The sequence below is a fragment of the Theobroma cacao genome, chromosome 4 (assembly GCF_000208745.1).
Source record: "Theobroma cacao cultivar B97-61/B2 chromosome 4, Criollo_cocoa_genome_V2, whole genome shotgun sequence".
Taxonomy (NCBI): Eukaryota; Viridiplantae; Streptophyta; class Magnoliopsida; order Malvales; family Malvaceae; genus Theobroma; species Theobroma cacao.
This window is the reverse complement of record NC_030853.1, coordinates 23017988-23044400: the sequence shown is the minus strand read 5'-3', so window position 1 is coordinate 23044400 and position 26413 is coordinate 23017988. Positions and strand designations below refer to the sequence as shown.

The window sequence follows — 26413 nt, the reverse complement described above, 5'->3', positions numbered from 1 at the left end:
ACGTCATGCATTTCATCTCACCACCCATTTGCATTCCATTTTAGGTTAAATAGGAGATAAAATAAAAAATAATAATTAAGGAAATCTAGTGAAATTAAAAATTAAAGCCCAATAGGATAATCTAAAAATGGTACCGTTCATGGAATGGGCGTCCGAGGGGTGCTAATCCTTCCCCGGGCGCAACCGTACTCCCGAACCTAGATCCAGAAAATTGTAGACCGGTTTAAGGTTCTTTTCGGTGGGCTTAAAATTAATTTAAGTTTTCATCGATTAGAATCGAGTCAAATAGGTGGCCAATCACACCTAGTAAAATATAAAAAAAAAAAAGATTGGTGGCGACTCCTAGTTAAATTTTTTAGTGAGTTTTCACATTCACGTCTAGCGGTCGGGTTTTCGGACCCGCACGTTACGACAATAAGGTTTGAGTTTTAGTACCTCAAAATTAACGGATACTCCACCCGTTTACATCCCATTGGTATTTTGATGGAATAATAATTTCATTATTACAACTCTCTGTGATCTTTTTGCATGGCATTTTCATTCAATGGCCTTTTATCTTATAAGTTAACATCAATATGTCCTTGATAAAACTTAATATGTACTCGCCAAAACTTAATAGATAAAATAGATTTTTATTGAGCCAAATGTACAAATCACGCGATAATATATAAATTGATATTACAAAGTTTTAATTATTTATGAGATAAGTTTTATACTTTGAAAATTTTTATATTTATTTATAATTATTATTAAAAAATTATAAAAAAATTATTTGATAATAAATATTAATTCATATTTAAATGTGACTTGAGGAGTGTGAAAATTTTGTGAAACTGTATTATCTTTTTGTTTCTAACCACCTTTCAATTATGTTCATTTATTAGTATTATTTAAAATAAATTTTTATGTCAATTAGTAGAGTCTTTATCCTATCAGAATAATACAATATTTAAGAAACAGATAAATCTTAAAAAATTTGTAAAAAAACCGGGTAAAAAAATATAATTAACTGAACAAAGTAATAAGTTGGATAAATATATTAGCTAAAATTATTTAGTTGAAATAGTAATTACTAAAGCTCATTTTACAAAATCTTTATTTAGTTAGAATAGCTTATATATTTTATTAAAATAATTAAGATAATATATTATAGTTCATGTGTATCTTGCCCGATATGTAAACTAGTGTATCTAAAAGTGCACACACATCACACATGTAAATTTTGGCTCGAAATAGAATTGGAATTGTCTAAATACTAAAACTAGACCTATTAATGTTGAGAAAACCCATTATCAAATCGATATAAACTGTAAAATACTTTATTTGATTTCAAGATATCTTTTGACTTTGTATAAGAAAACTATACACTCATATATCTATAATCTATAATATGTAATCAAAGTGTGGATGTTGAAAAAGTTTTTGATTAATGAAAGTGATTATATTTGTAAATTATCATTTTAAATATTATTAATATTAACATTAATTAGATTTATCTAAATTCCAATTGTATTGAATGATTTTTATTGGAAATTAATGAAGGTGAATGATTTTTATTGTATCTAAAGTCCTTAATGAAGCAGACCATGGTTTGGAGAGCTTAATGTTGTTTAGGCCCAACACATCTAAGCATGGGCTTTTAGTCCCATTGGATTTTATTAGCAAATTGTGCTGCTGCTCCACATCAAAACAATTAGAAGGAAATAACATATCCAAACTATATTTCATTGCCTGCATTTTTCTTCTTACACAAAGAAAGAGCACTATGATCCAACACAAAATCTCTATGATTTCGAAAAAGAATTATTTTTAAAACTAAAAATACAAATTTTTTATACTTCAAGCTAGCTTATAATTTATTTTTTTTAGATTTAAAATTTCAAAATTAAAACTGAAAAAATATGTGATGTGTTATTAATACTACTTATACTCCGAGTATAGATAAATAATTATAAATTCTATCTCCTTCTGCACGTGCACACGTATACATATATTTACATGTATTTATTTATGATCTTTCCAAAAACATTTTAAATGATAAAAATTATCACGTTTTTCATAGCAAGTGTAATTAACAAGAACCCAAGAGTAAATGACAAAAGTAGAGAATATGGATAGAGAGCAATGCATTATGGCTGCCATGAATTTTTTTTTCTATTTGTGTAATTGTTTGTAGCACAAATCCACAACTTTGTCGGCCATTTTGCTTATCCATAAAGGGTAGAGTAGGTCGCTAATCAACCAAACTAGGGAATATAAATGGTGCCATTCCTTTGGAGTTTACTCCAATTAATTAAACCAAAAAGATTATTAGGCACATTCATCGAGTAAAAACACTTTCTGCCTACTTCAAACAATTCATTTTTATATTATATATACACATAAAAAATGAATATTGACTTTTGTTTGAGCTTTTCATCATGGTATGCAAATTTACCTCCCACTAATGGGGTAAAACCTGAGCTATAGAGACTGAATCTCTCAAGAAAACAAGAAAGTAAGTAGAGCCATTTTTCACATTATGTTTTTTCTTCTTTTTAATACTAAATTCCAAACAACTTTATTGGATGGAGTTTTGACTTCAAGGCTGCAATGATAGATTTTGATACTTCACCCAAAAGATTTACTACTCGATCCTAATGGTCCCTTTAATTGTCCCTCACCACTCATGAAACACGCATTAAATCAACAATACTATTTAAGCTGTGGAATTTGCTTAATTTTTCTATTGGTTTCTCTTTAATTAGTACTAATTTTGAACCTTCGTTTGTCTATTTATTCAATATTTTTCTTTCTCATGTCAGATCAAATTCTCTTTCACACCTCTTCAATTGCTCATATAGAATCAACCACGTTTGACATAAGATAAAGATAGAAAGATAAGTTAATGATGCATTTCCAAATTAATATTTAAATATCATTTAATTAGTATTTGATGATGATCTTACAACTCAACGTAGGTGCATTGAATGTCCTTTATCAAGTTCTCTATTTGAATAGAAGACACTTTCTCATGAAACAGATGAAGGTGAAATGCAAATAAATACAATCTCGCTACCTTCAACTGCATGAACTAATGATGACATTCTAACAATCAATCTAAGCTCATTCCATTGTTGATCCCAATGAAAGATGGGGCAGCGTTGTCAAAATAAATATGAGTGGAGTTCCCTGTCATGAAATGAGCCGATAACAAGATAATGGAGTCTCTGGTTCACGAAGGAAGTGGCAAAAGGAATTATAATGTTGCACATTTTCTGTCGCCCATAAACAAAGGGTCCTACCAAAAGTATCTTTAGCTACTGCATTTCATAATGCCAAATTGCAGACCTTTGATTTGACACGAGGAAGCTAATGCACTGCATCTTACTGTTATAAAACTCTATGTGCAATGTATGGATAGCCATTAGGGGTGAGACTTTGTGTCTGAATACATTTTTTTTTCTCATTTTGTTTGATTTTTTTTCACATAAATTTAATTTTGATTATTATTTATTAAAATATTATATAAACTTAAAGTATTATTTTTAAAAAATTTTTAATTATTAGGGTAATAGATACCCTAATCCAAATTTTGCTAATAGATAGTAGTTTTACTATTCAAATCTATTTCAAATTTGATTATAGAGTACTTTAATTTTATTTAATCGAATTGGATAATAAAATATATTCTATTATAAAATATTTATCGATATCTCTATTAGTAAATATATTAATTGATTAATCTTCAGTAAATATAATCTAATTAATGGGTTTGTAATAATTCTCTAAATTTATTTACGAAATTTAACAACTCCATTAGTGATGATGTATGTACGGTGGAGGACAATTTTTCATTATCATACAGAAGGCATGTTATAAGCTTTACCACTCTGCTTTTTCCAATAGGATCATAGCCTTTCTTGCTTATTAGATACTAACCGATAGGGAAGCCAATTAGAAAACTTTTAACCCTAAAGACTTTTAGTAATAAATTTAGCTAAAGAGAAGCCTGCCCTTGGTGATCTGTCAATGTCATATAGTAGCTAGGTTACCCTTCTTTAGGTCACTATATATGGGACGACTTGGCATTAGCCATTGGCTGAACTAAGCCCCAAAATTCCTTCTTGCTTATGAAAAAAGGGAGGGTAGGAGCAGCTAGAGAATAGCGAATTTACACCCGTAGTTTATGAATATTTACTAAAATTCCATTTTCTATTTTTGCAACACGTAAACATTCCTTCGTATCTAAATTTTAATATTTGTAATGTTAAAAACATTAAAAGAACTTGAAAATACACAGTTTTAAGAGGTGTATGACAGAGGAAAGGAAGGATATGGAGCCCATTGCAAGGCTTTTGGGTGCACTATCAAGTAAGACGTGAATGGAGCCTAGAGTCCTTCGACACCTTTCAAAGTGGACCCCCAAATCAATTCCTCAAATTTGTCTCTTTTGTCCCTTGCCTTTGTGTGCTTACTTTGACATTTACAGTTCATTATTGATTCTTCTTCTTTTAAGTTGGTGCATGTAAACCTTGCCTTGGTACCACATCAAAATGTTTGGATTTATGATACACAATCAACATAATTATATAATTACATGCATGCATCATCGTCCATGACATATAATTTTCTTAATGAAACAGAAGATTCTAATCAGAATAGGAGGAGGGAAGACAAATGGATTGGTTTGCAAATTTCCCTTCTTTCCAAATCTAATACTTCCAAAATACAAAGAAAGCTCTATTTCAATTTCTTTCTATTTAAGTTAATTCCATTATATTGACAATTTTACTTCTAGTTTCCAATATGATCCGTCTTTACAATGGTCCCACAACAATCAAAATAAGAAAATTAAAAAGATAAGTACAATTCCACCCTTCAATTCGACGACTTTGACCTCTTCTTTTTCATATCCTCCAATTTGGTATCAAACCATGAACTACAGTTGTCCTGGTTTCATGACACAACATAATGAGAGACGGGACTCCAAGTCTGCGACCCCTCCCCTTTGGCCCACTTTTATGCCATGATTCAAAGTTTCTGCCCCCATATCTTCTCATCGCCTGCCCAATTTCATCATCATTAGCCTATGTTAAAGCAAGGAGCTGGGGGTATCTCGCCAAACCCAACTACTACTACGAGTAGTAGATTAGATATGACAGCCTTCAAAAGAAACCGATTCCTAAACGGAATCAAAACCCATAGCTCCTCGCCCCTTGCACATCAAGCTCCACAAGCTCTCTCTGTCTCTCTCTCCCCTTTATCTTTCACCAAATCCCTCTAAAATACAGTGAAATTAAGAAAAAAAAAGGTTCCAGAATTCCATTTCAAGGAATTAAAAACAAAGAATTTGGCTTCTTGCCTTTCAATGGAGACTCCATCCGAACCCAAGAAACGTTCAATCGCAAGTCGATTAAATTCATTTGTAGGCAGCAGCAAAGTCGGGAAAAGATTCAAACTCACCGAGAGAAAAACCACCTTCACCACCGAGCTAAGAGCCGGCACCGCAACGTTCCTCACCATGGCATACATCTTAGCCGTGAACGCCAGCATCCTTACTGACTCAGGCGGCCCTTGTACCATTGCTGACTGCAACAACCAGAGCGAGTCCTGCAAATTCCCCCCAGTGGATCCAGGGTACGCAGCTTGTCTTGAAAGGACCCGTAAAGACCTAATTGTAGCCACCGTAGCATCTTCTCTTATTGGCTGTCTTATCATGGGTATATTCGCCAACCTCCCTTTAGCTTTAGCTCCAGGGATGGGCACAAACGCTTACTTTGCATACACAGTTGTCGGGTTCCATGGCACTGGCAACGTACCCTACAAAAGTGCCCTAACAGCTATCTTCATTGAAGGCCTCCTTTTTCTCCTCATTTCAGCTGTTGGGTTACGTGCAAAACTCGCTAAACTCGTCCCCAAACCCGTCCGAATTTCTTCCTCTGCTGGAATTGGGTTGTTTCTTGCTTTCATTGGATTACAAAATAATCAGGGTATTGGCCTTGTTGGTTACAGCTCTTCAACTTTAGTTACACTTGCAGCCTGTCCAAGATCCTCCAGGAAAACCTTAGCTCCTGTCGTCACCGCAGCTAACGGCACAATCAGTTTGATCCCCGGCGGGACCGTGTCAGGCGAAATTTTTTGCATGAATCATCGCATGGAAAGTCCCACGTTTTGGCTTGGAATTGTTGGTTTTGTGATTATTGCCTATTGCCTGGTGAAAAATATTAAAGGTGCCATGATCTATGGTATAATTTTTGTTACGGTGATTTCATGGTTCCGTAACACTGCTGTAACAGCGTTTCCTAACACAGAAGCTGGAAACTCAGCCTACCAGTATTTCAAGAAGGTCGTTGATGTGCATGTGATTAAGAGAACGGCAGGGGCATTGAATTTTAAGGGACTGAACAAAGGGTACTTCTGGGAGGCATTGGTAACATTTTTGTACGTGGACATATTAGATACCACGGGCACATTGTATTCAATGGCTCGTTTCGCCGGTTTCACAGATGAAAATGGCGATTTCGAAGGCCAATACTTTGCTTTCATGTCCGACGCTGCATCAATTGTGGTAGGATCACTTCTCGGAACATCACCGGTGACTGCATTCATCGAATCATCGACCGGGATTAGAGAAGGTGGAAGGACAGGCCTAACGGCGTTGACAGTTGCAGGGTATTTCTTTCTGGCATTTTTCTTTACGCCATTACTGGCGTCCATCCCAGCATGGGCAGTAGGGCCGCCGTTGATCTTGGTAGGGGTTTTGATGATGAGATCGGTTGTGGAGGTTGAGTGGGACGACATGAGGCAGGCCATTCCTGCATTTGTGACATTGATATTGATGCCCTTGACATATTCCATAGCCTATGGTTTGATCGGAGGAATTGGGACATTCATTGTTCTGCATCTTTGGGATTGGGCAGAGGACTTATTGGTAAGATTTGGAATTAGGAAAGAAGTGAAGGCCAACAATTTGCTGAATGAAACAACTAATGCAATTCATAATGCTTCTCAAGGGGACGACAAGATGCCTGATCTTTAGACTTTAGAGGAGGGTTTTTTTCCTTTTTCCCTTGTTGAATGCAAAGGTAATTAATTTTTGCTTTGAATTAATTAGAGTTTTGTCCTATGTTACTCGCCACTCAAATGTGCCTGCCAAATACGATACACACAGATAGGTCTTCCACAATTATATCTATAAAAAATGTATAGAATTCGATAACTTTACCAAAAAAAAAAGGAAAAGAAAATTTGCACCAACCTAAGTTTAATCTTCTAGTTAAAGAACAGAGAGGCCAAAAGTTCTTAGGACTGGATCTTTCATAAACGCATCCACATATAGTTGTGTTGTTCTTAAACAAAGAAACAATTAATAAAAATGACGGGAAAAACCATGAATCCTGTTTTCCCTTTCATGATTTGCTTCTCTTTATCAAAGGATACTCCTCTGTTACAAGGTGTCTTTATTTGATGCTGTGCGAATGTAAATTATACTATATAACAATTAGATTTCATATAAAAAGACCACCCAGGAGCAGAAATTCAATAGAGAGTGCGGAAATTAAATTTGCAGACAGTTAATTAATATGATTATGATTATGATATGATATCTACTTAACTTGGAGTCAGATAAAATTCCCAGCCATGGTAATAATGGCCGGTTTCAGAATGCTGAAGCTATTACTAAAATGAATAGGCAGGAAATCCATAGGAGGAAGTGGAATAGATGCAATTGCGTCTGGAGAAGGGAATTTGAAAAAGGGTTTCATGAGGAAAAGATGAATGAATTTATTTTTTTCCCTCAAGTATAGGTTTAGCTAATAAAGTCTGCTGGCTGCTGCTGAGTAAACGCAATACGGAGTTTGCCATTTGTCGTACATCGAGCTGCTTATACATTGCCCTTTCTCTTTTCTTTTCTTTTCTTTTCCAAGACGCATTAGCCAAATGCCTTTTTCTTTTTTTCCTTAGGCAAAACATAAGAAATTAAAATAAAAGAAAAATAAAAGTTTTGAAAAATAAATGTAATAAAAGAATTGTTATTATATATTCGCAAAAGTAAAGAATTTGTAAAACAGAAAAGCATTTTTATCCATTTCAGCTTGAATGTTTTTCTTAAAGTACGCCAATTTTGCCCATTTTTTTTCTTGACAAGCCTTGTGGCCCATGGTACACAACTTTTGGGTCTTTTCAATATCTTTTGGCCCAGGGTATAGTTCCGCAAGCTTAGCTCGCTTGAGACCTGAACTTGGATTAAGATTTTAAGCCTGAACTTGCCCTAATCAGATTTGAAGCTATTATTTTTACTAAATAAATTATATAGTTTTATCTATATTTATAATATAACATATTAATATAAATGTTTCTAAGTTCATGGGCGGAGTTGGACTTAGCAATCCAAGTCTGAAAATGCTGTACCCAATCTCGAAGCACTTAAACTAAACTTACACAATTTTAAAAAAACAAAACAGAATTCACATGTGATGAAAAGAGAAAAACCACTAGTGAAAAATGTTTGGCACGTACGGATCGCGGCCTGATGCATGGGACTAAACACACAAGATTACACATTGATTTTTGTCTTGTGACCGATCTGTCGACCGATGGCCTCTATTACTCTAACATTACAAGGACTCCTCATCTGGGATAATAAACTTTTCTCGACATTAATCCATTTGTTTAATTTTCATAATTTGAAAAATTAGGCAGGTATCATCCTAAGCATATTATTTAGGACAATTATCTTAGAATAGTGTCGCTCTGAAAAAAGACCAACACTTGATTTCTTTAATAGTATGATTGATGCTTTCTCTACTTTTTACTATTTCCTTCTGACTTATTGAAAAGCTGAAATAAAACAGAAGCAAATAGTAAAAACTTAATCTCATGATTGGTATGAAATGAGTAACAATTCAAATGCAATATCATGCATTTTGTCATATATTAACATTACATATTTTTGTATACCAAATGGAGCTTAATTTTTCACTTACTTTCTATAAGGTAGACATATCAGTTAACTTATAATAAATGATCAGCTTCGATACTATTTGATTTTTTGTTCCATGATTTATATAAGAAGGCACCAACATGGTCATGCTTTGTTGTACATAAAGTAGCAGAGGGACACTTGTGGCTGGTAAGAAAGAAGATGACACCTTTTAACCAAAAAAAAAAAAAAGAGCTTGAAACCTCAAGGAAGTGTGCCATTGTTTGCAAGTGATGTGGGTAACACTAATTATTATGCTTCAAGTGGAAGGAGAGAATCACTATCAACGGTTTGTAAACATTGATGAGACTTCTTTCTTCCCTTATATCTTATAGGGGATCCGAATTTGGATATTGTTCATGTAAGAATTCGACTACCATTACAATACAATACGCATGTCATCTCAAAAAAGTTAAACCTAACTATGCATGTGAAGATTATTTTTGCTAAAAGAAGTTACATTACTAGGATTACTTGAATCATTGAAACCTGTTTATTGAAATTTTGCATGTGCAATGATTTTTTTGGTAACTCATCCGAAAATTCCTTAATAGAATAATTTTAAAATTTAAATTATATTAAGATGATTTCGAAAGCGTAAAATTAATTTATGTTGAGTTCCTTAAATAAAGTTTCTCACTGAAATTGATTAAATAAAAATAAAATCAATAAATTGATATAATTTGTTACAATAGATATCATGATTCCTGAAACAGAATTTTCATTAACTTTTAAATGGTTTTGAGATCGAAAATGCCGCATGTAAAGACAAAATGTCACAAACACAAAATTCGACATCAAAAGAGACACGACCAAAGAATTTTGAGGGAAAAATATGGATCCAGAAAAATGAGAGTCACCAGTACCATATATGGAGTGAGAAGGATATATACTTGACTTTTCAATTTTTCACGACCAAACATGAATCTACAAGAAATAATTTCATTGCTGAAAAGGACTCAATTCCATTGGACTTGAATACATAAATGCTTTGAGACAAATGGAATTAAAAAGAGGATTCTATTCGTTAGATTTTATTGAGGCTAAAATCTATGAAAACCACATTCGCTTCTCTTGGTGGAAGCTGACAAGGCAGGTCTATGGCACGAGTTTCACAGTTTTCCAACCCAAAAGGTTTTCTTGTTTTCAAGTATAGGAATCTTTTGCTCGGTGGATATATATATATATATATATATATATAAANCTAAGTATAGGAATCTTTTGTCTCGGTGGATATATATATATATATATATATATAAATTTAGTTATCAATATTTATACAAGTTAATACTTTAATCACTTAATTATTAAAAATTAATAACTGTCAAACATAACTTTTCATATTAGTTGATTTTGATCACATGAACAATATTACGTGATAGATGAATTAATATGAATATGACCAAGGTCAAGTATCATGAAATAGTTTCATCAAATTGACAACTGTTAACTTTTCCTTGTTGAATTGATCAAAACAAAACTTTAATAAACGTGGATAAGCATAATATGAATTTTTGAAATTTGAGTGAATAAACTTCATTTACGTTTTTTATGATTTCAACTTTTTTCATATAGCACTTTATGATTTTTTTTAATTAATACTATGTGAATATCTTGATTTAAGGGTATTTTGAAGTGTAAATAAATAGGTTAGTTTCGAATTAAAGGTATTTTGATAATTTTACTAGCCAAAGTTAATAATCTAGAAACAAAAGTTATTCATAGAGTGTTAATTGGAAAAAAAAATCTACAAACTACTAATTAGGAAAAGAAATAACAACGTGCCATACTAAAAAAACTAAATCACAAAAAATATAAGTGGAGTTTACTCTAAATTTTATTAAATAAAAAGGTAAAATATCTCCATCCCTTAAAGTATTAATCGAAATTCTAAGCGAGTTTGTTAATTTAAAAAAAAAGAAAAAGAAAAAATAAGGAATAAGGAATAAGCACCAAAGAAGTCTCTCTCGACGCACATTAAGGAAACTTCACTAGCGTGCACTGAACCTCTGAAAACCTACTTTCAACCTTTGTTTGCCTTGCATGGAGGCAGACGTAATTGGTGACCCCCTACCAGATTCATGGGGTGGCTTCCCCCTATCTGTTAATCGTGTGGGGTCTAAAAGGATCCGATTTGGAATGGAAGCTGATAATCCCTGGAGATCAATCTGTAGGCACCCTGCCTTAAAGCCAGAATGCATTATCTAGTGGTGTTTCTCACTTGTCTTATCGCCATGTGCTTCTTAATGAGAATCAAGAACAGGATATGAACAGGGTAGGCTTTGACAATGAAGAATAGGAGTCTAAAATGCCAGAATCTGACAAGGAAGAAAATGATTGAAATATCGGTGGCCCATATATTCGTTTAACAAGGGAAGAGAAGTTACGTATCTGGAAACCTTGGAAAAATACCCTAATAGTCAAACTATTAGGTAGGAACATTAGCTACACGTATCTTTGCTCTAGAGTAAAACAGTTGTGGGCCTTGCAGGGTGATTTCCAAGCGGTTGATCTTGACAATGGCTTCTACTGTTTTCAGTTTGAAAACAAATCTGATTACTTCCATGTGTTAATGGAAGGACCTTGGACTATAGTTGATCACTACATTACCATTCGTAGATGGTGCCTGGGATTTAGATCAGATGAGGCCTCAGTTGAATCAATAGCAGCATGGGTTCGTCTGCTTGGGATGCCGCTTGAATATTATGATAAGGAGATTTTGGCTAGGATAAGTGATAAGATTGGGAAAACGGTTAAGATTGATAGAACTACCTCTTCACAATCGAGAGGGAAATTTGCCAAACTTTCTATGGAAATTGATCTCAGGAAACTGCTTATACCAAAAATATTTATTGGAGGTAGGTGGCAAAAAATTGAGTATGAAGGACTAAAGATGCTATGCTTTCATTGCGGAAAGTTCGGGCATAGTGAAGAAGGTTGTGTGATGAAGCAGAAAGAAAAAGAGGAATTATCTGAGGAGCAAGCTTTGAAACAATCAGAGACTCAAAAAGTTGTTTAGAAGGATTATGAAACAACAAAGTTTGGCCCCTGGATGGTTGTGCAAAAAAATAACAGAAGAACTACAATGCAAAAAGCCAAACTAGCCGAACAAATGGAAAAGTCGAGACCTACTGCTAACTTGGGCTCTCGGTTTGTGGTACTGGACAGTGAAGATATGGAGCAAGATGAAGAGACGGTGATATATGAGTCCATAAAGAATGACACCACCATATCAGAAACGAGTATAACAAGGAAGGGAATGACTGCAACTTATACTAAAGAACAACTTAAGGGCAATTTGTAATCCTCTGTTAGTGTATCAAATAGAGATATCACGTCCTCATCAAAGGCGAAAGGCAAAAAGCAAGTCCCTAAAGAGCCGAAAATAGCCTTTTCCAGTGGATCCTTTAAGCCTACCCAACAATCAAATCTTGAGATATCTGATAGTGTGGTACAAAGAAACCCATCACTCCAACCATTACAAATTCAAAACTCAAAGATAGACATATCTCCTGAAAGTGGTGGTGATAAAAATGAACGTGGTGTTGGAGTTAATGGTGCAGCTCGTGAGAAGTTAACAGAACCAATGGAAGATGACAATCCGATTCCTCAAGGAGCATATGAGAACTCCCTGTCCATGGAACTTGAAAGCAATGAAGCCGTGGCTATGTAGGTCTCCTTAACCTAACTCTTTATTTCTTTATTTTATTTCCTTCCTTTACATATGTTAAATATTATGAGCTGGAATGTTAGAGGTGCAACTTCTCGTAAGTGTTGTAGAAATATCAAGAGCCTGGTTAAACTACATAAAATTCATATATTTATTCTTTTGGAGACTAGAATATCAGGGAAGAGAGCTGATAAAATGTGCTGCAGATATGGTTTCCAAAATTATTTCAAAGTAGAAGCAAATGGCTACTCAAGAGGTATTTGGGTGTTTTGGAACGCTGAAGTTGTTGAAATTGAAGTCCTTGCCTATTCATCCCAGTTAATCCATCTGCTTGTAAACCCATTTAAAGAACAATGGTTACTCACAGCAATCTATGGTAGTCTAGTGGCAAAGGAGCGGAAACGTTTGTGGGACTCTTTAAAACTGGCAAGCAATGATTAAGACCTACCTTGGATGGTTATAGGAGATTTTAATCAAGTAATCTCTTCAGACGAAAAACAGGGAAAAAAGGATGTTAATTTATCTCAGTGCAACCAACTACTTAACTACATGAGTTATTGCAATTTATATGATCTAGAAGCTTCTAGGTTCAAGTACACATGGTGGAACAAAAGAGACGGCGTAGACTACACCCGGGTTCGGCTTGATAGAGTTCTTGTCAATGATAGATGGCATGATCTGTTTCCTAATGCTGCTACCATTAACCTTCCCCAGACACATTCTAATCATCACCCAGTTCTAGTGCGGTGTACTGCTCCATCAATGATACCCAATTTGAATAAATTTAGATTTGAGGAAGCGTGGATGTCTCATCCAACTTTTGGTGAATTCTTGGGGTCGCATTGGATTTTTGGAAATCAGGATATAAGTGTCTCATTGGAGTGATTAACATCCAATTTAAAAACCTGAAGTAAAACCCATTTTGGAGATATTTTTAGAACAAAGAAGAGACTTATAGCAAGGCTCACAGGAATACATAAGTAGTTAGAAAAAGGACCGAATGATTACCTCCAAAATCTTGAATTTTCTCTTATTGAAGAATATAATCTAGCCCTCTACTAGGAAGAAGTAATGTGAAAACAATGAGCAAGGATTGACTGGATTAAATATGGTGATGGAAATACCAAATTTTATCATGCTATGGTTAAGAGCAGGAAAGGCGGAAACATATATCTACCTTAAAAAAGGAAGATAATACTTGGTGCACGAACTCATCGAAAATTGAAAAACTAGTAGTCAGTTTTTTTATAAACTTATACATAGATGATGGGATTCACGGTACTCTTCCGACAGACCTAAAGTGGAGATTGGACTTTGAAAAGCATCAACACTGGACATGCCTCTTATGGGTGAAGAAATCAAACGGGCCCTGTTCGCAATGAATCCTAACAAAAGCCCGGGAAACGATGGATTTCCAGCCAATCTTTTTTAGAAAAATTGGGAGATTATTAGTAAAGACCTTATTAAATTTGCACAAGATGCTTATCAAAGAGGCTCATTTCCAACATCATTGAATCATACACTCATTACTCTTATTCCTAAAGTGGAAAGACCAGAGAAGGTGAGCCAATTTCGACCTATAAGCCTTTGTACAGTTCCGTTGAAACTACTCAACAAAATCCTTGTAGATCGACTACGACCAATGTTGACGGAACTAATTGGAAACACCCAAAGCAGCTTTATACCGGGGCGACAAGCAGTTGATAATATTATTGTAGTGCAAGAGGCCATTCACACAATGTGAATTATGAAAAGAAAGAAAAGAGCCTTGGCGATCAAAATCGACCTAGAAAAAGCTTATGACAAGGTCAAGTGGTCATTTCTTCAAGAGGTTCTCATGGAGATAGGCTTGCCCCCGAAATGGATTTAACTAATTATGCATATTGTCCAGACCCCACATTCTCTGTATTATGGAATGGGAAGCAATCAAAAAAATTTATACCATCGAGAGGCATCAGACAATGAAACCCTTTATCCCCCTATCTTTTTGTTCTTTGCTTGGAAAAATTGTCACAACTAATCAATGAAGAGGTTTACTTAGGGAATTGGCGTCCCCTCTTACTGACAAAAAATGGACCGGCCCTTTCTCATGTATGTTTTGCAGATGACATTATGTTGTTTGGAGCAACTACCAAGACCCAAGTACGAGTTATGATGTAGGTTATTCAGAAGTTTTGCTCTGCATCAGAAGAAAAAGTAAGTCTTGATAAATCCGAAATTTTGGTCTCTTCAAATATCCACTCATCTAAGGCTAAAACATTAAGTCGCGTGGCTCGCATTAGTCTCACAAAGGATCTCGGCAAGTATTTGGCTGCCCCGATGCTTCATGGTAGAGTCACAAAAGCCACATACTCGAATTTATGCAACAAAGTTGGGAGGAAACTTGAACAGTGGAGTAACAAGTTTCTATCAATGGCAGGGAGAGTTTCCTTAGTACAAGCAGTTTCAAGTACAATGGCTTCGTATATTATGCAAACCACATTACTCCTAGATAGTGTGGCCATGGAAATTGATAAGCTGAATAGGAACTTCATTTGGGGTCAAGTAGGGGGAGTAAGGAAAATTCATGCGTTAAGCTGGAATGTTATCTCCTTACCCAAAGAACTTGGTGGTTTACATATTAGAGAGACCAGAAAATTCAACTTGGCTTTACTTGCGAAGTTGGGCTGGCAATTGTGGCAAGGAAAGGTGTCACGACCTGAAACTCCCATCGAGCCCGTGACAACCGCCACGAAGCCTCGACAGACATTCTTCCCCCGAATGCCTTTCGAGACCTTGCAAGGCTTTTGTACCAGTTTTTCCATTCCTCTCTCTTATTTTTTTTAATAATAAACTAAAATAAAAATATTAATTAAAATTATCTATTCTAATGTAAAACAATATATATATATTTTTGAAACATTAAAAATTAATTTTCTGCACATAAAAAAAATTTATAAATACTGTAATATAGAAAACTAGAGTATGCAATTTAAATTACAATGACACGTGGGCCCTCAAATAACTGAGAAGATTTAAGTCTATAACCTTGCTTTCTAGAATGCAACTCCGAAATTTACTTCTCGATGCAATTGATAGTCTACTGCCTATTCTGAGCTTGAAAAATGTATAGAAAAAATGGGTGAGATTATAAAATCCCAGTGAGTAGACAGACATCATCAAAATAATCTAAAGCCGAGTAATAGGAGACAATTAAAATAATTCATCCCAACCCATATAAATAATTGGATTTCATCCAATTACTCAACATGGCTTATGCACTTTTCAAAAACTTGGCCCTTGCCAAAAATTCATTATTCGGGGATACCCCGTGAAGGCATCTTATCGAGACCGCTAAGGCTGTTTGTTGTCACACACACAAACACATTTCACCTCTGACAACACAGCCGTTCCTCGACGTTGGCTGAGTCCCAGTTTCACGTGGTGGCTAGCGTGAAGTGTACTCAAATCCTACCTCGAGAATTATCTTACGCGCCTCTCCAATCAAGGTAAGCTCAATAATTGAGAACCGTGCCCCTCTAATTAGGCTGGCCCACAGAACTCCCATCACTGCAGTGCCCACTTTATAATCCACCAACCAATAAAATCACAATAGTATAACATGACTCACTTAACACATTCAAGGCAAATCAAAACAGCTCACATATTCTTAAAGTCATAAAAATAACCAGTCATACCCACATTTAGCATAAGCCATTTAATGTAAAATCATGGATAAACAACACAATCATAGTATAGGTCTCCAATTACTCTATTTTGAAATCATTATTAAATTTTTAAAAATTTTATAAAACTATTTTATAAAATCCCATTTTCTCATAAAATACAATAATTTTCCAATTAAACTATTTTTCCATAAAATCACACAATTAAATAAATCTACTCTAGATAATTAAGACGATAGTAAGTTTACTCACTGTACTAGGAGTAGATATACTCCTATTCTTGATCCTCGGGTGTAGTCTTTTACCCGAATCAGATAGCTCACCACCTATCCATGATACATGACACAAAAAAATTCAATAATTTGTGTCAAATCAATATATATTATTTCAGGCTCTTATCCATGCGTATGCACTAGATAGGGTGTGAAATATTTGGACAATCGCTTAATCACAATGTCCGACCTAACTCGCCTATACACGGTGTAAATTTCTAAAATCTCCAATTCAACTCTAATTCCATCCATTTCAATTTCAATTATCCAATTATATCCACAATACCTCAATGATTGTGAATGTGGTCCAATTTATCAGTTCGGATCATAAATTACACTTTTACCCCTAATGGGTAAAAATTTCAATTTTTTGCACCAAAAATTCTCATTTAATTTCCAACCTCATAATTCATCATTTTTCCATCTAATTCTCTTAAAATAAAGTCAACCTCATCCTCACACACCATTGGCTAGATTCGGCCTAGAGAAATTCATGGAGAAAATGAATATTTTTCTTGTTGTTTTACTCATAAACATGCTAAACTAACACTAAACACTAACATAGTTCAAAATCAAATTAATCTAACAACTTTCTCTCTCTAAACCCATATCATCAGATTTGAATCCATCATCAAAACACATAATTTAACCATGAAAAATAAGGAGAAATGCATGGAAATGATAAATCTCAAGCTAAGCTTGAAAAATCATACCTTTAAACACTTGATTTCTTGAAAAATCATACTTTTTCTTTGAATTTTCTCACTCTAGGGTTTGTTCTTATTTCTCTCTCTCTCCTGCTGGTTTTGGCTGATCCTCCCAATGAATAATTCTCGAATTTCAAGCCTTTTAATAGGCTTAATAAAATATTATTATTTTATTTACGTTTTAAATATTTTATTATTTTATTTTTTTTCTAGCCATCTTTTTGACTTTCTTTTTCTACCACTCAATCCTCTTCACTTATCCATGTCTTCCATGAAATTTCTAGACTTTCCAAAGTTTTGGTGGAGTAAATTTTTAAAAATTACACTTTTACCCCGGTAAAGTGAAAAATTACATTTTTACCTCAAAAACTGAAAAATTGCCCATAGACATATTTTTCATCCCTTATACTCATACCATTCTCCAATTTGTCAAATGTGATCTAAATTCTCTCAAAATCTCAAATTTTATCCGCGGGTGAAAAACTTACGATTTTGCCCCTATATAGTGAAAATTTCTATTTGACTCCGAATTGATCATCGAACTCCGAATTACCATTTTGAGTCATTCCTGAACTGTGAAACTCTTAATTTCACCTTAAAATTCCTATTTGAACTAGTTCGAAGCTTAATCGACTCAATAGTACCATTAGGGGCAATATCGTCTTTTAACTATTTATCGAACTTCCTAAATATACAAACATTCTATCGAGCATGTGAATGACATTATAATTATTTTACAAAGCAGAGTTTGACAAAAGGACTCTTTATGGGTTGAAATCTTGAAGAATAAATATCTGAGACATCATGATTTCTTTTCAATTCAGGCTAAATCATCTGATTTCTACACTTGGCGAAGTATATTAAAAAGCAGGGGAGTTCTTGTAAAAGGTTTGGGAAAGTAGTTAATAATGGTCTCCATACCAATTTCTAGTTGGATTCCTGGTTGCCTTGCGGTCCGTTAATTAATTTTGCTGCCAAAGACTTGTCCCCAGCTGAAACTAAACTACCAGTAGCATGTTTTTGTGATGAATATGGAAATTGGGACTTGGATTCCCTTATAGACATCTTACCAATGCAGATTCTTCAAAAGCTTGAATCATATCCTATTGATCCGAGTAGTACTGAAAAGGACAAATGTTTTTGGACCTTGACAAGTAGTGGAGAGTTCTCTGTTAAATCTGCCTATGAAAGTCAATCTACAACTAATTTGGCAGAGCACAATAAATGGAGACTGGTATGGTGTTTATCGAGTTGCAGAAAGGTTAAAATGTTCATATGGTGTGTCTTACATGAATCTTTTCCAACAGCAGCATGGTTGATGTCGAGAAAGTTAGGCAGTTCGAGTACTTGTAGTAGATGTAACAATGAAACTGAGAATGTTATCCATGCTCTGCATGATTGCCCCGCATCTAGAGACACATGGCTGGCAATTAAACCAAATTTAACTTCTGGGAAGTTTTTTGTGTTAGACTTGCAAGCATGGATCTAGTCGAACATGTCTGGGAATGGTCTTCATGATGAGCTGCCCTGGAGTGGCATCTTTATTCATACGATTTGGATGGTCTGGCACTAGAGGAATTTGAGTATATTTGAAACAAATTTTAAATGGTCGGCCAATGCAGTACAAATGATCTGGCTGAGGGCAAAGGAAGCTTGGGATATTCTACACTATGGTGAGTTGAGGATGCAAAACGAAACCCCTGCCACTTGGATTAAACCAAATCCCTCTTATGTGAAGCTGAACGTGGATGGCAGTGTTAAAGGGCAACTTGGAAGTGCTGTTGCTTGAGGGTTAATAAGAAATGAATAGGGAAACTGGCTATCAGGTTTTGCTTTCAATATAGGTACTTCCTTTTCCCTTGGAGCAAAGCTTTGGGCAATTCTAAAAGGAATAGAGCTATGCTGGAACAGAAGATATAGGAAGGTTTTGGCAGAAACAGATTTAATAATTGCTATTCAAAGGAAAAACAAACCAAGATCTCATCTGGATCCATACTCTAACATTGTGGAGCTAATAAAGGAGCTTCTTCAACGAGATTGGTCTTGTGCACTTACCCGTATACCCCGCGAAGCTAATAATTATGCAGACTGGATGGCTACCAACCACAATAATTTTCCATTGAGTCTTCATATATTTGAGACTCCTCCTCTTGATATAGGCTCGTTATTGTTAGTTGGTAAATTAGGCCTTGAGACTGAATGACCCAGACTTTTGTAATATTTTTTATTAATTAGATTTCCCATTAACCAAAAAAAAAATAGACATTTCGCTCCAAAATAATATCTTTGACTGAACACATAGGTTCAACAATTAGTCAATTGTTAGTGTTTTTATTAGTTTGATGACGTGATAATATTGAAATAACAAATTTTTCCTTTATTAATTTTAAAAATTACTATTATATAATTTTTATTAATTTTTAAAAAAATAGGTACTCTCTATTTTTTTCAAAAAAATATAACAACAGTTTTTTAAATTAATTAAAAAAAGATATTTTAGTCATTTCATAATTTCTGTTGACGATGTTCTACACTTTTGAAACGAAATATCCATTTCGAAAACTAATGGACTCGTTTAAAATTTTGATTAAAATTTAAAGGTGTAGGGATATTTTACTCTAAATAAATTGAAAAGAAATTACAAAGCGTGATATTAGAAAAGTTGAAATCACAAAAAGTAAAGTGCAATTTATTCTAAATTTTATTAAACAAACTTGAAATAAAATAGTATGATTTGTTTGAATTTTTAAAAATATTACAATATCCTGTATGTATATAATATATAGCTTATGATAACTAATCTAGAATGAGTTTATATTCTTTTATTTAATTTCTTTTTGCACATTTGATTGTTAGTTTTTTCTTTTTTCAGTACATTTCATTTGTAAATCCACTTATTTATATAATTGTGAGGAAGGTGGGAAATTGAGAATTAAAATAGATTCTGTAGGAGTAGGATGGATGACACCAGGAGTGGATCCAGAAATTTTTCTGAGTGTTGTCATATTTAGAAATTTTTTTCTCGATCTAAGATCTGTTGAGAGAGTACTTAAATTAAATTTAATATGAATTTGGTTAGAAGAATATTATTGAGTATCATTATTAGTAGAATTTTATTGTTATTGTTCGGGATTTGAGTCTTGTGACACAATTTTTTTTTAAATATATTTCTATGGCTTATTTATCTAAAATTATAAAACTAGTTAAAAATTACTATTCGTTAGTATAAATTAAAATATTAGAATTAAATAAAATATGATTTTACATAACAAATTATTAGGTTTAGTAACTAATAAAAAAAGAAAAAAAAAGATGAGTTGTTATGAGAGAATGAAAAATTCATTCAAGGATTAAGAAAGGGAAGGATTTGAATTTTTAAATAGAGAGAGTAGTTTAAGTTTTAATTTTTTTAATAAAATTTTAAATTATAAAAAAAATTATCTTTTCTTATAGTATTTAAATATTAATATATAAAATATTTTTTGATAAATCACTTTTACTTAAAGTCTTTGACCACACTTCTTGTCAAATTGTAAAAAAAAAAAAGTAATGAGTTCATTAGTATATTAACTATCTTAAATTCTAAATAAATTATATAAAAATTAAAATATTTTAAAAAAGTGACATGACGCCACTCCTTCCAACATGGGTCCGCCCACGGATGACACCACACTTAACATTTGTTTTTTTTTACAAATATTGATGCAGTTCAACAACCATTTCCATCTAACATTAATAATTTTATAAATAATCTAATATCAATATTTAAATGAAATAAATAATCGGGGAAAAATATATAAGATGAGCATGAATCTTCATCTGCCTGTGGACCCCCATATTTGTCGTTATCTAAATTCCGTAAACACTAGCTTTATCCTTGTAATGAGTGGGTGCCATTTATTTGATATAGACATTCACTAACCTATCAATTATTAATGCATTTACAAACGCTGCTTTGATGCTTCAAAAAATAACCCAAAAAAGAAAAAGAAAAAAGAAAAATTTATCTTCCATCTTCGAATGGACTGTTACTTACAACTCATGTTTCTGAGTTCCATTATTGGCAATGACGTACTCAGTATTCCATTTCCATGTAAGTGTACTGAAATACATGTCCCGTGCTCAATTGAAATTGAAACCTAATTTTTCACAAACTATTCATACCATATAAAACACGGAGTTATCTTTTGATTATTCTTTGGGAGTTGCAGATTCATGACGGTTTAATTTTTTGTACTCAGTTTTAATTGTTAATATACCATTTATTATGTGTTTGCTTTTTAATTCTTTAAAAGTTACTGTCAAGTTACTCAAGTGTAAGCTTTGTGAGTTTTGAGACCAAAATAAAAGAGGACCAAAAGTTATTTAATAGACCAAAAAGGCAGTTTTCCCGAAATATGTGACAAAAGGAAAACCCTTTTGGAATGAATAGCAAGACTTTAATTCTTAACCCTATATCCTGGATCATATAATTGTCATTTGGGCATTGCTCTGTCCTACCTGTACTTGAATTTTTAACTTAATAACGAATGAAGAGAACAATTAAAGTAAGTAAACAATGGTGAATGAGTTTTCGATTTTTGACCAGACCGTAAAGTTAAACCAAGTGTGTCTGCTATCTTTTTAAAGTAAAATTTAACCACTTCAAAAATTTATAATTTGTCACATGAAAAGCGGTGTAAAAATATATGTGGCTCTGCTAATCTTTTCTTATGGATAATTCCATGGGCAAGCAGTAAGCAATTGCTAATGATTAGGGAGGTGAACGGCTTAACTAAATGTTTCCATAGCCATAGACATTTCCCCCCCTTTTATTATTTTCTTTGATGAGCCAAAAAAAGTGATTTCTTATTGGGAAAATCAAGAAAATAAAATTTTGGGACCACACGGTTTTCGTTCCTTGTGGACGTCTTGTTTCCTCCATTGTTGAACCACTAGGGGCTACAAGCCTACAAGGTTGCAATAATATGTGAATTTTCTTGTTTCAACAAGAAATCACAATTATTTGATAATTTATTGCGGCAAGGAAGGAGCTCTCTCTCTCTCTCTCTCTATATATATATATATATATATATATCTAAATTTTCCTAACTCTTAGAAAGCACTTGATAGTTTAGCAAGATAGTGAGTGAATAACACTAACTGTGATACCCATCTTACATTTTTTTTTTTGGATTGTGATACCCATCTAACCTTATATGTGAATAAGATTATTAATATCAATATAAGAGTCCAAGTCATTCCTTTCTAGCAATTTAAATTTAAGTTTTTGAATGTCACATCGTTTAGACTTGAAAAATTATTAAATTAGTAGTGTCTGCATTTGAGTCGGTACAATTGATATTAGAGTATAGACTTGAATCGTTATAGTTGGTATTAGAACATGTGTCAATTTATGATATCCATCTCACATCAAATGTGAATGAGATTGTTAATATCAATATAAGTAATTTACTACTAACAATTTGAGCTTAAGTTTTTTAAGACTATATGATTTTTGAGTGAGTGAGATTGTGATACTTCATTTCACATTAGATATGAATAAAATTATTAACACCAATATAAGTCATTCATTATTAACAAATCGAACTTTAAGCTTTTAAGCATCACAATGGTCACATAATTTAAGTCTAAAAAGTTGCTAGATCAGTAATAATTGGATCAAGAAAAGTTAATGGTCCAATGGTGCTTAAGTTTAAGTCAATAAAATCTCATGTCAATTAAATCTAATTTGTAAAATAGAAATATACATACATTTACAATTGAATCAAAGACTCATATACAAAGTAACACTATTTGTTATTAATAAAAACACAATAAAATGGTGTGAAAGAAAACACTTTCGTCCAATTCTTCACTCAAATCTCCATATACCTTACTTAGAGATGCCATAAACAAAAAGTGGGAATAATATTTGCGTATTAGAAGTAAAAGAGAACAATTAAAAATCAGTTGGTTTGTCTCATTCACATCCCCAAATATTGCTCTTCTTGTCATTTTGAGGAATTTTTGTTAGTTATCCAGATTTGGTCATTTCTTCTCCTTATCAACCTCCTAAGCCAGTTGTGGATCTACGAGTAGGCAGAAAGAATATGCTGGCATGGACAAAAATTTCCTCATTACAAACACAAGAAACGTGACGTGTTGTTCATTCAAGTTAATTAAAAAGCACACGAATGATTATTAAATGCAAAATCCAAAACAGTAAATAGAAGTAACTTTCGTTTACTTTGAACTGCTTAGACCAATAAATTAGATTCCAATTACGGAGATTAGAACCACTTAATTACCATGTTTAAAACCTTACATAGAATGAGGTAAAACACTTTCATATGTGCGTCCTTTTAATTTGTTTTCCCTTTAGGCATTACGTGTCCTTTTCCATCGCTATAGCTTCATTCGAGTCTCCCGAAAGAACTTTTTGAATAAGAAATGGGGGTTCCGCGTGAAAGTGATGGTGTTTTAACTTGTTCTGAAGGGATGACAGAGAAAAAGAAATCCCAGGGAAGCGAAGCAAAAGAAAAGGTGAAATATTCAGAAAAACTAGTAATATAATTGAAATAAAGGGTAAAGCCGGGCAAAAACGGAAATACAGGAAACCCGGTAAGTTGATTTGGCTTTGTTCCGATTTGCCGGAAAAAGCTATGCAGGAAATTATTTGAGAATCGAAATAAACATACAAAGGGTTTTTCCTTTCTTTTTTTTCTTTTTTGTTGAATATATTACAGCGGTCGAGAAGCCATTGTTTCCCACCGGTTCTCAGCTTTACCGATAAATCCTCTGTTAATTACAAATTATCGGAAACCTGCCCTGCTTCCGCTTTGTATATCAAATCGGAAAGTTTCGGCCTTAACTTATCTTTCCAAATTTCACCACTCGACCCGACATTCATCTCCCGCCGTCTCACCTCCACCACTACCAGCTTTTCCGTTAACTGATGAATATCTACAGCGATAACGAAATTACTACTCTGCCCTTCCAACCGTATCCCTCTCTCTTTTCTCTTCCTCACCTTCACGTCCTCCGTCCTTCCAACCTCCTCGATTCTCCCTAATATTCTCTCCGGTTTCTCTCCCGATATAAATCGATCTCTCCGGACCCAAAAATCGGCCTCATTAAACAAATTGGATAGGTCGAAACCGGACGAAAACGAGATTATATCAAAGGCGTTCAAGCACTTGTTACTCTGATTTTCTTCTTTCATTTCAAAGTCTTCGGAGTTGAATTTGATTTCTTTGTAACCTTTCTTGAACCAAGGGTCGTTGATGATTTCATCGAGGGTGATCCTTGTTTCAGGATTGGGATCAAGAAGGCGACCTAAAAATCGACGGAGATCAGGAGACGTCCATTTCGGGAACCGGAATTCGCCTTTGTAAATCCTACGGTACATTACCATCAGATTGGGGTCGTTGAACGGTAGATATCCGGCGTGAAGAACGTACAAAACGATGCCGCAGGACCACACATCGACTTTGGCGCCGTCATATCCTTTCTTGGCCAAAATTTCAGGCGCCACGTAAGCTGGGGTTCCGCATAACGTATGGAGGAGGCCGTCTGGTCGGACCTGGTCCGTCACGGCGCTGAGTCCGAAATCCGATACTTTTAAATTCCAGTTTTCATCAAGGAGGAGATTCTCCGGTTTCAAATCGCGATGGAACACGCCTCTCGAGTGACAAAATCCGACGGCTGAAATCAACTGCTGGAAATACCGACGGCTGAGATCTTCGCTAAAGCGTCCCCTGGCAATCCTGGTGAACAACTCCCCGCCTTTAGCGAATTCCATGACGAAATAAATCTTAGTTTTGGTAGCCAACACCTCGATGAGCTTGACGATGTTAGGGTGGTGAAGCCGGCGCATGATAGCAATTTCTCTCTTAACCTGCGCCATGAAGCCTCCTTTGACAACTTTCTGCTTGCTCACGGCTTTGATGGCGACGCTCTGCCCCGTCCTCACGTTGCGCGCGTGGTAAACTTTAGCAAAGGCGCCGCATCCCAGCAACTTGCCAATCTCGTACTTTCCAAAGAGCGTGATCTCCGATGAAATTTCCAACGAGTCGGTGGCTGTGCTAGAACTGGCGGTGTCTTCGATCTCTGGCATTGTTGTTGAATCCAGAGATCGAAACTTTTTCTTAAATATTAACAAAACCTCATGAAGAAGATGGGATGGAAATGATTATTGAGTATAAAAATAAGTTTAACTCAATAACTGAGTTTCTTACCAAGGTTTTATTCCACACGAGTTGCAACTTTTTCTTTTTTTGTGGTTTTGCCTAAACCTTATCTTCTAAGAAAACTGTTAACGGCTTTCGAAACGGAGAAGATAAGAGAAGAACAGGAACGAGGGAAGTTTGAACTGAAAATTTGTTTACGATTCAATGGATAATTGGGATTGAATTCTCAACAGAACTGCTTTTTGCAAGCAATTTAACGAAGGTGCTTCAGGGCATTTTTGTCATTTCGAAAATGGACACGTGGAGTTTTGAATTTTTTTTGAACTGGCTACGTTTTTGTTTTGGTTTCACTTTAATCTTTTTGTTTTCATAAGACGGGAGCATTTTACTTTATAATTTTTTTATTATTTAATTATGATAAATAATTGTGTTCAAATTTATCATTTTTAATAATTATAAGAAATGTTTTCCATAGGAGACTAGAGATGGCGTGCATATAAATCGTAGCCACCCACCTGTCACGGTTCCTTTTGGGAATATAACATTAGTCGTTGCTCCTTTTGGCTTTGAACTTTTACTTTTTCGTTTTCAGTTTTCTAAATTCAAAAAAAAAAAGAAAAGGAAAAACCCCTAATTCCATTTTTCTTTTAAATGAATGACAAAATTTGTTTACCTACGATTCCATCTTGCCGCTACAAAAGAAATTGACATTTTTGAGCCTATGATTCATTATATTTTATAAGCAAACCGTCAAAACACTCTGATTATTCTTTTATTTTATTTTTTAATATTAATGACATAACATTTAAAAAAATTTTAAATTATTGAAAAAAATTAAATAAAATTTTATTTTTTATTATATTTAATTAAATTTATGTATTTTTATTTTAAATTAAATAAATTTTTATAATTAATAGTTAACTATTTATTGTTAACAAAAATATTTATTATTATTTTATATTC

General features: G+C 33.9%; 3 protein-coding genes across 3 annotated transcripts; 2 read left to right on the top strand and 1 right to left on the bottom strand.

The window, feature by feature from the left end:
• On the top strand, nt 4870-7218 carry LOC18602246 (adenine/guanine permease AZG1). The gene has a single exon (XM_018118682.1). The coding sequence runs from the start codon at nt 5351-5353 to the stop codon at nt 7019-7021; it is 1671 nt and encodes a 556-aa protein (XP_017974171.1). The 5' UTR covers nt 4870-5350; the 3' UTR covers nt 7022-7218.
• Nucleotides 11009-11984, top strand: LOC108661610. Its single transcript, XM_018119069.1, has 2 exons — nt 11009-11135; nt 11398-11984. The coding sequence occupies exons 1-2, from the start codon at nt 11009-11011 to the stop codon at nt 11982-11984; spliced, it is 714 nt and encodes a 237-aa protein (XP_017974558.1).
• Nucleotides 23811-25686, bottom strand: LOC18602243 (CBL-interacting serine/threonine-protein kinase 14). Its single transcript, XM_007033502.2, has one exon. It carries the CDS (start codon nt 25375-25377, stop codon nt 24067-24069), a length of 1311 nt encoding a protein of 436 aa, XP_007033564.2. The 5' UTR covers nt 25378-25686; the 3' UTR covers nt 23811-24066.

Coding starts and splice junctions, on each gene's coding strand:
- LOC18602246 (XM_018118682.1), top strand. CDS start 5,351: ATGGAGACTCCATCCGAACCCAAGAAACGTTCAATCGCAAGTCGATTA.
- LOC18602243 (XM_007033502.2), bottom strand. CDS start 25,377: ATGCCAGAGATCGAAGACACCGCCAGTTCTAGCACAGCCACCGACTCG.
- LOC108661610 (XM_018119069.1), top strand. CDS start 11,009: ATGGAGGCAGACGTAATTGGTGACCCCCTACCAGATTCATGGGGTGGC. Junction 11,136..11,397: donor TAATCCCTGGAGATCAATCT/GTAGGCACCCTG, acceptor TCAAACTATTAG/GTAGGAACATTAGCTACACG.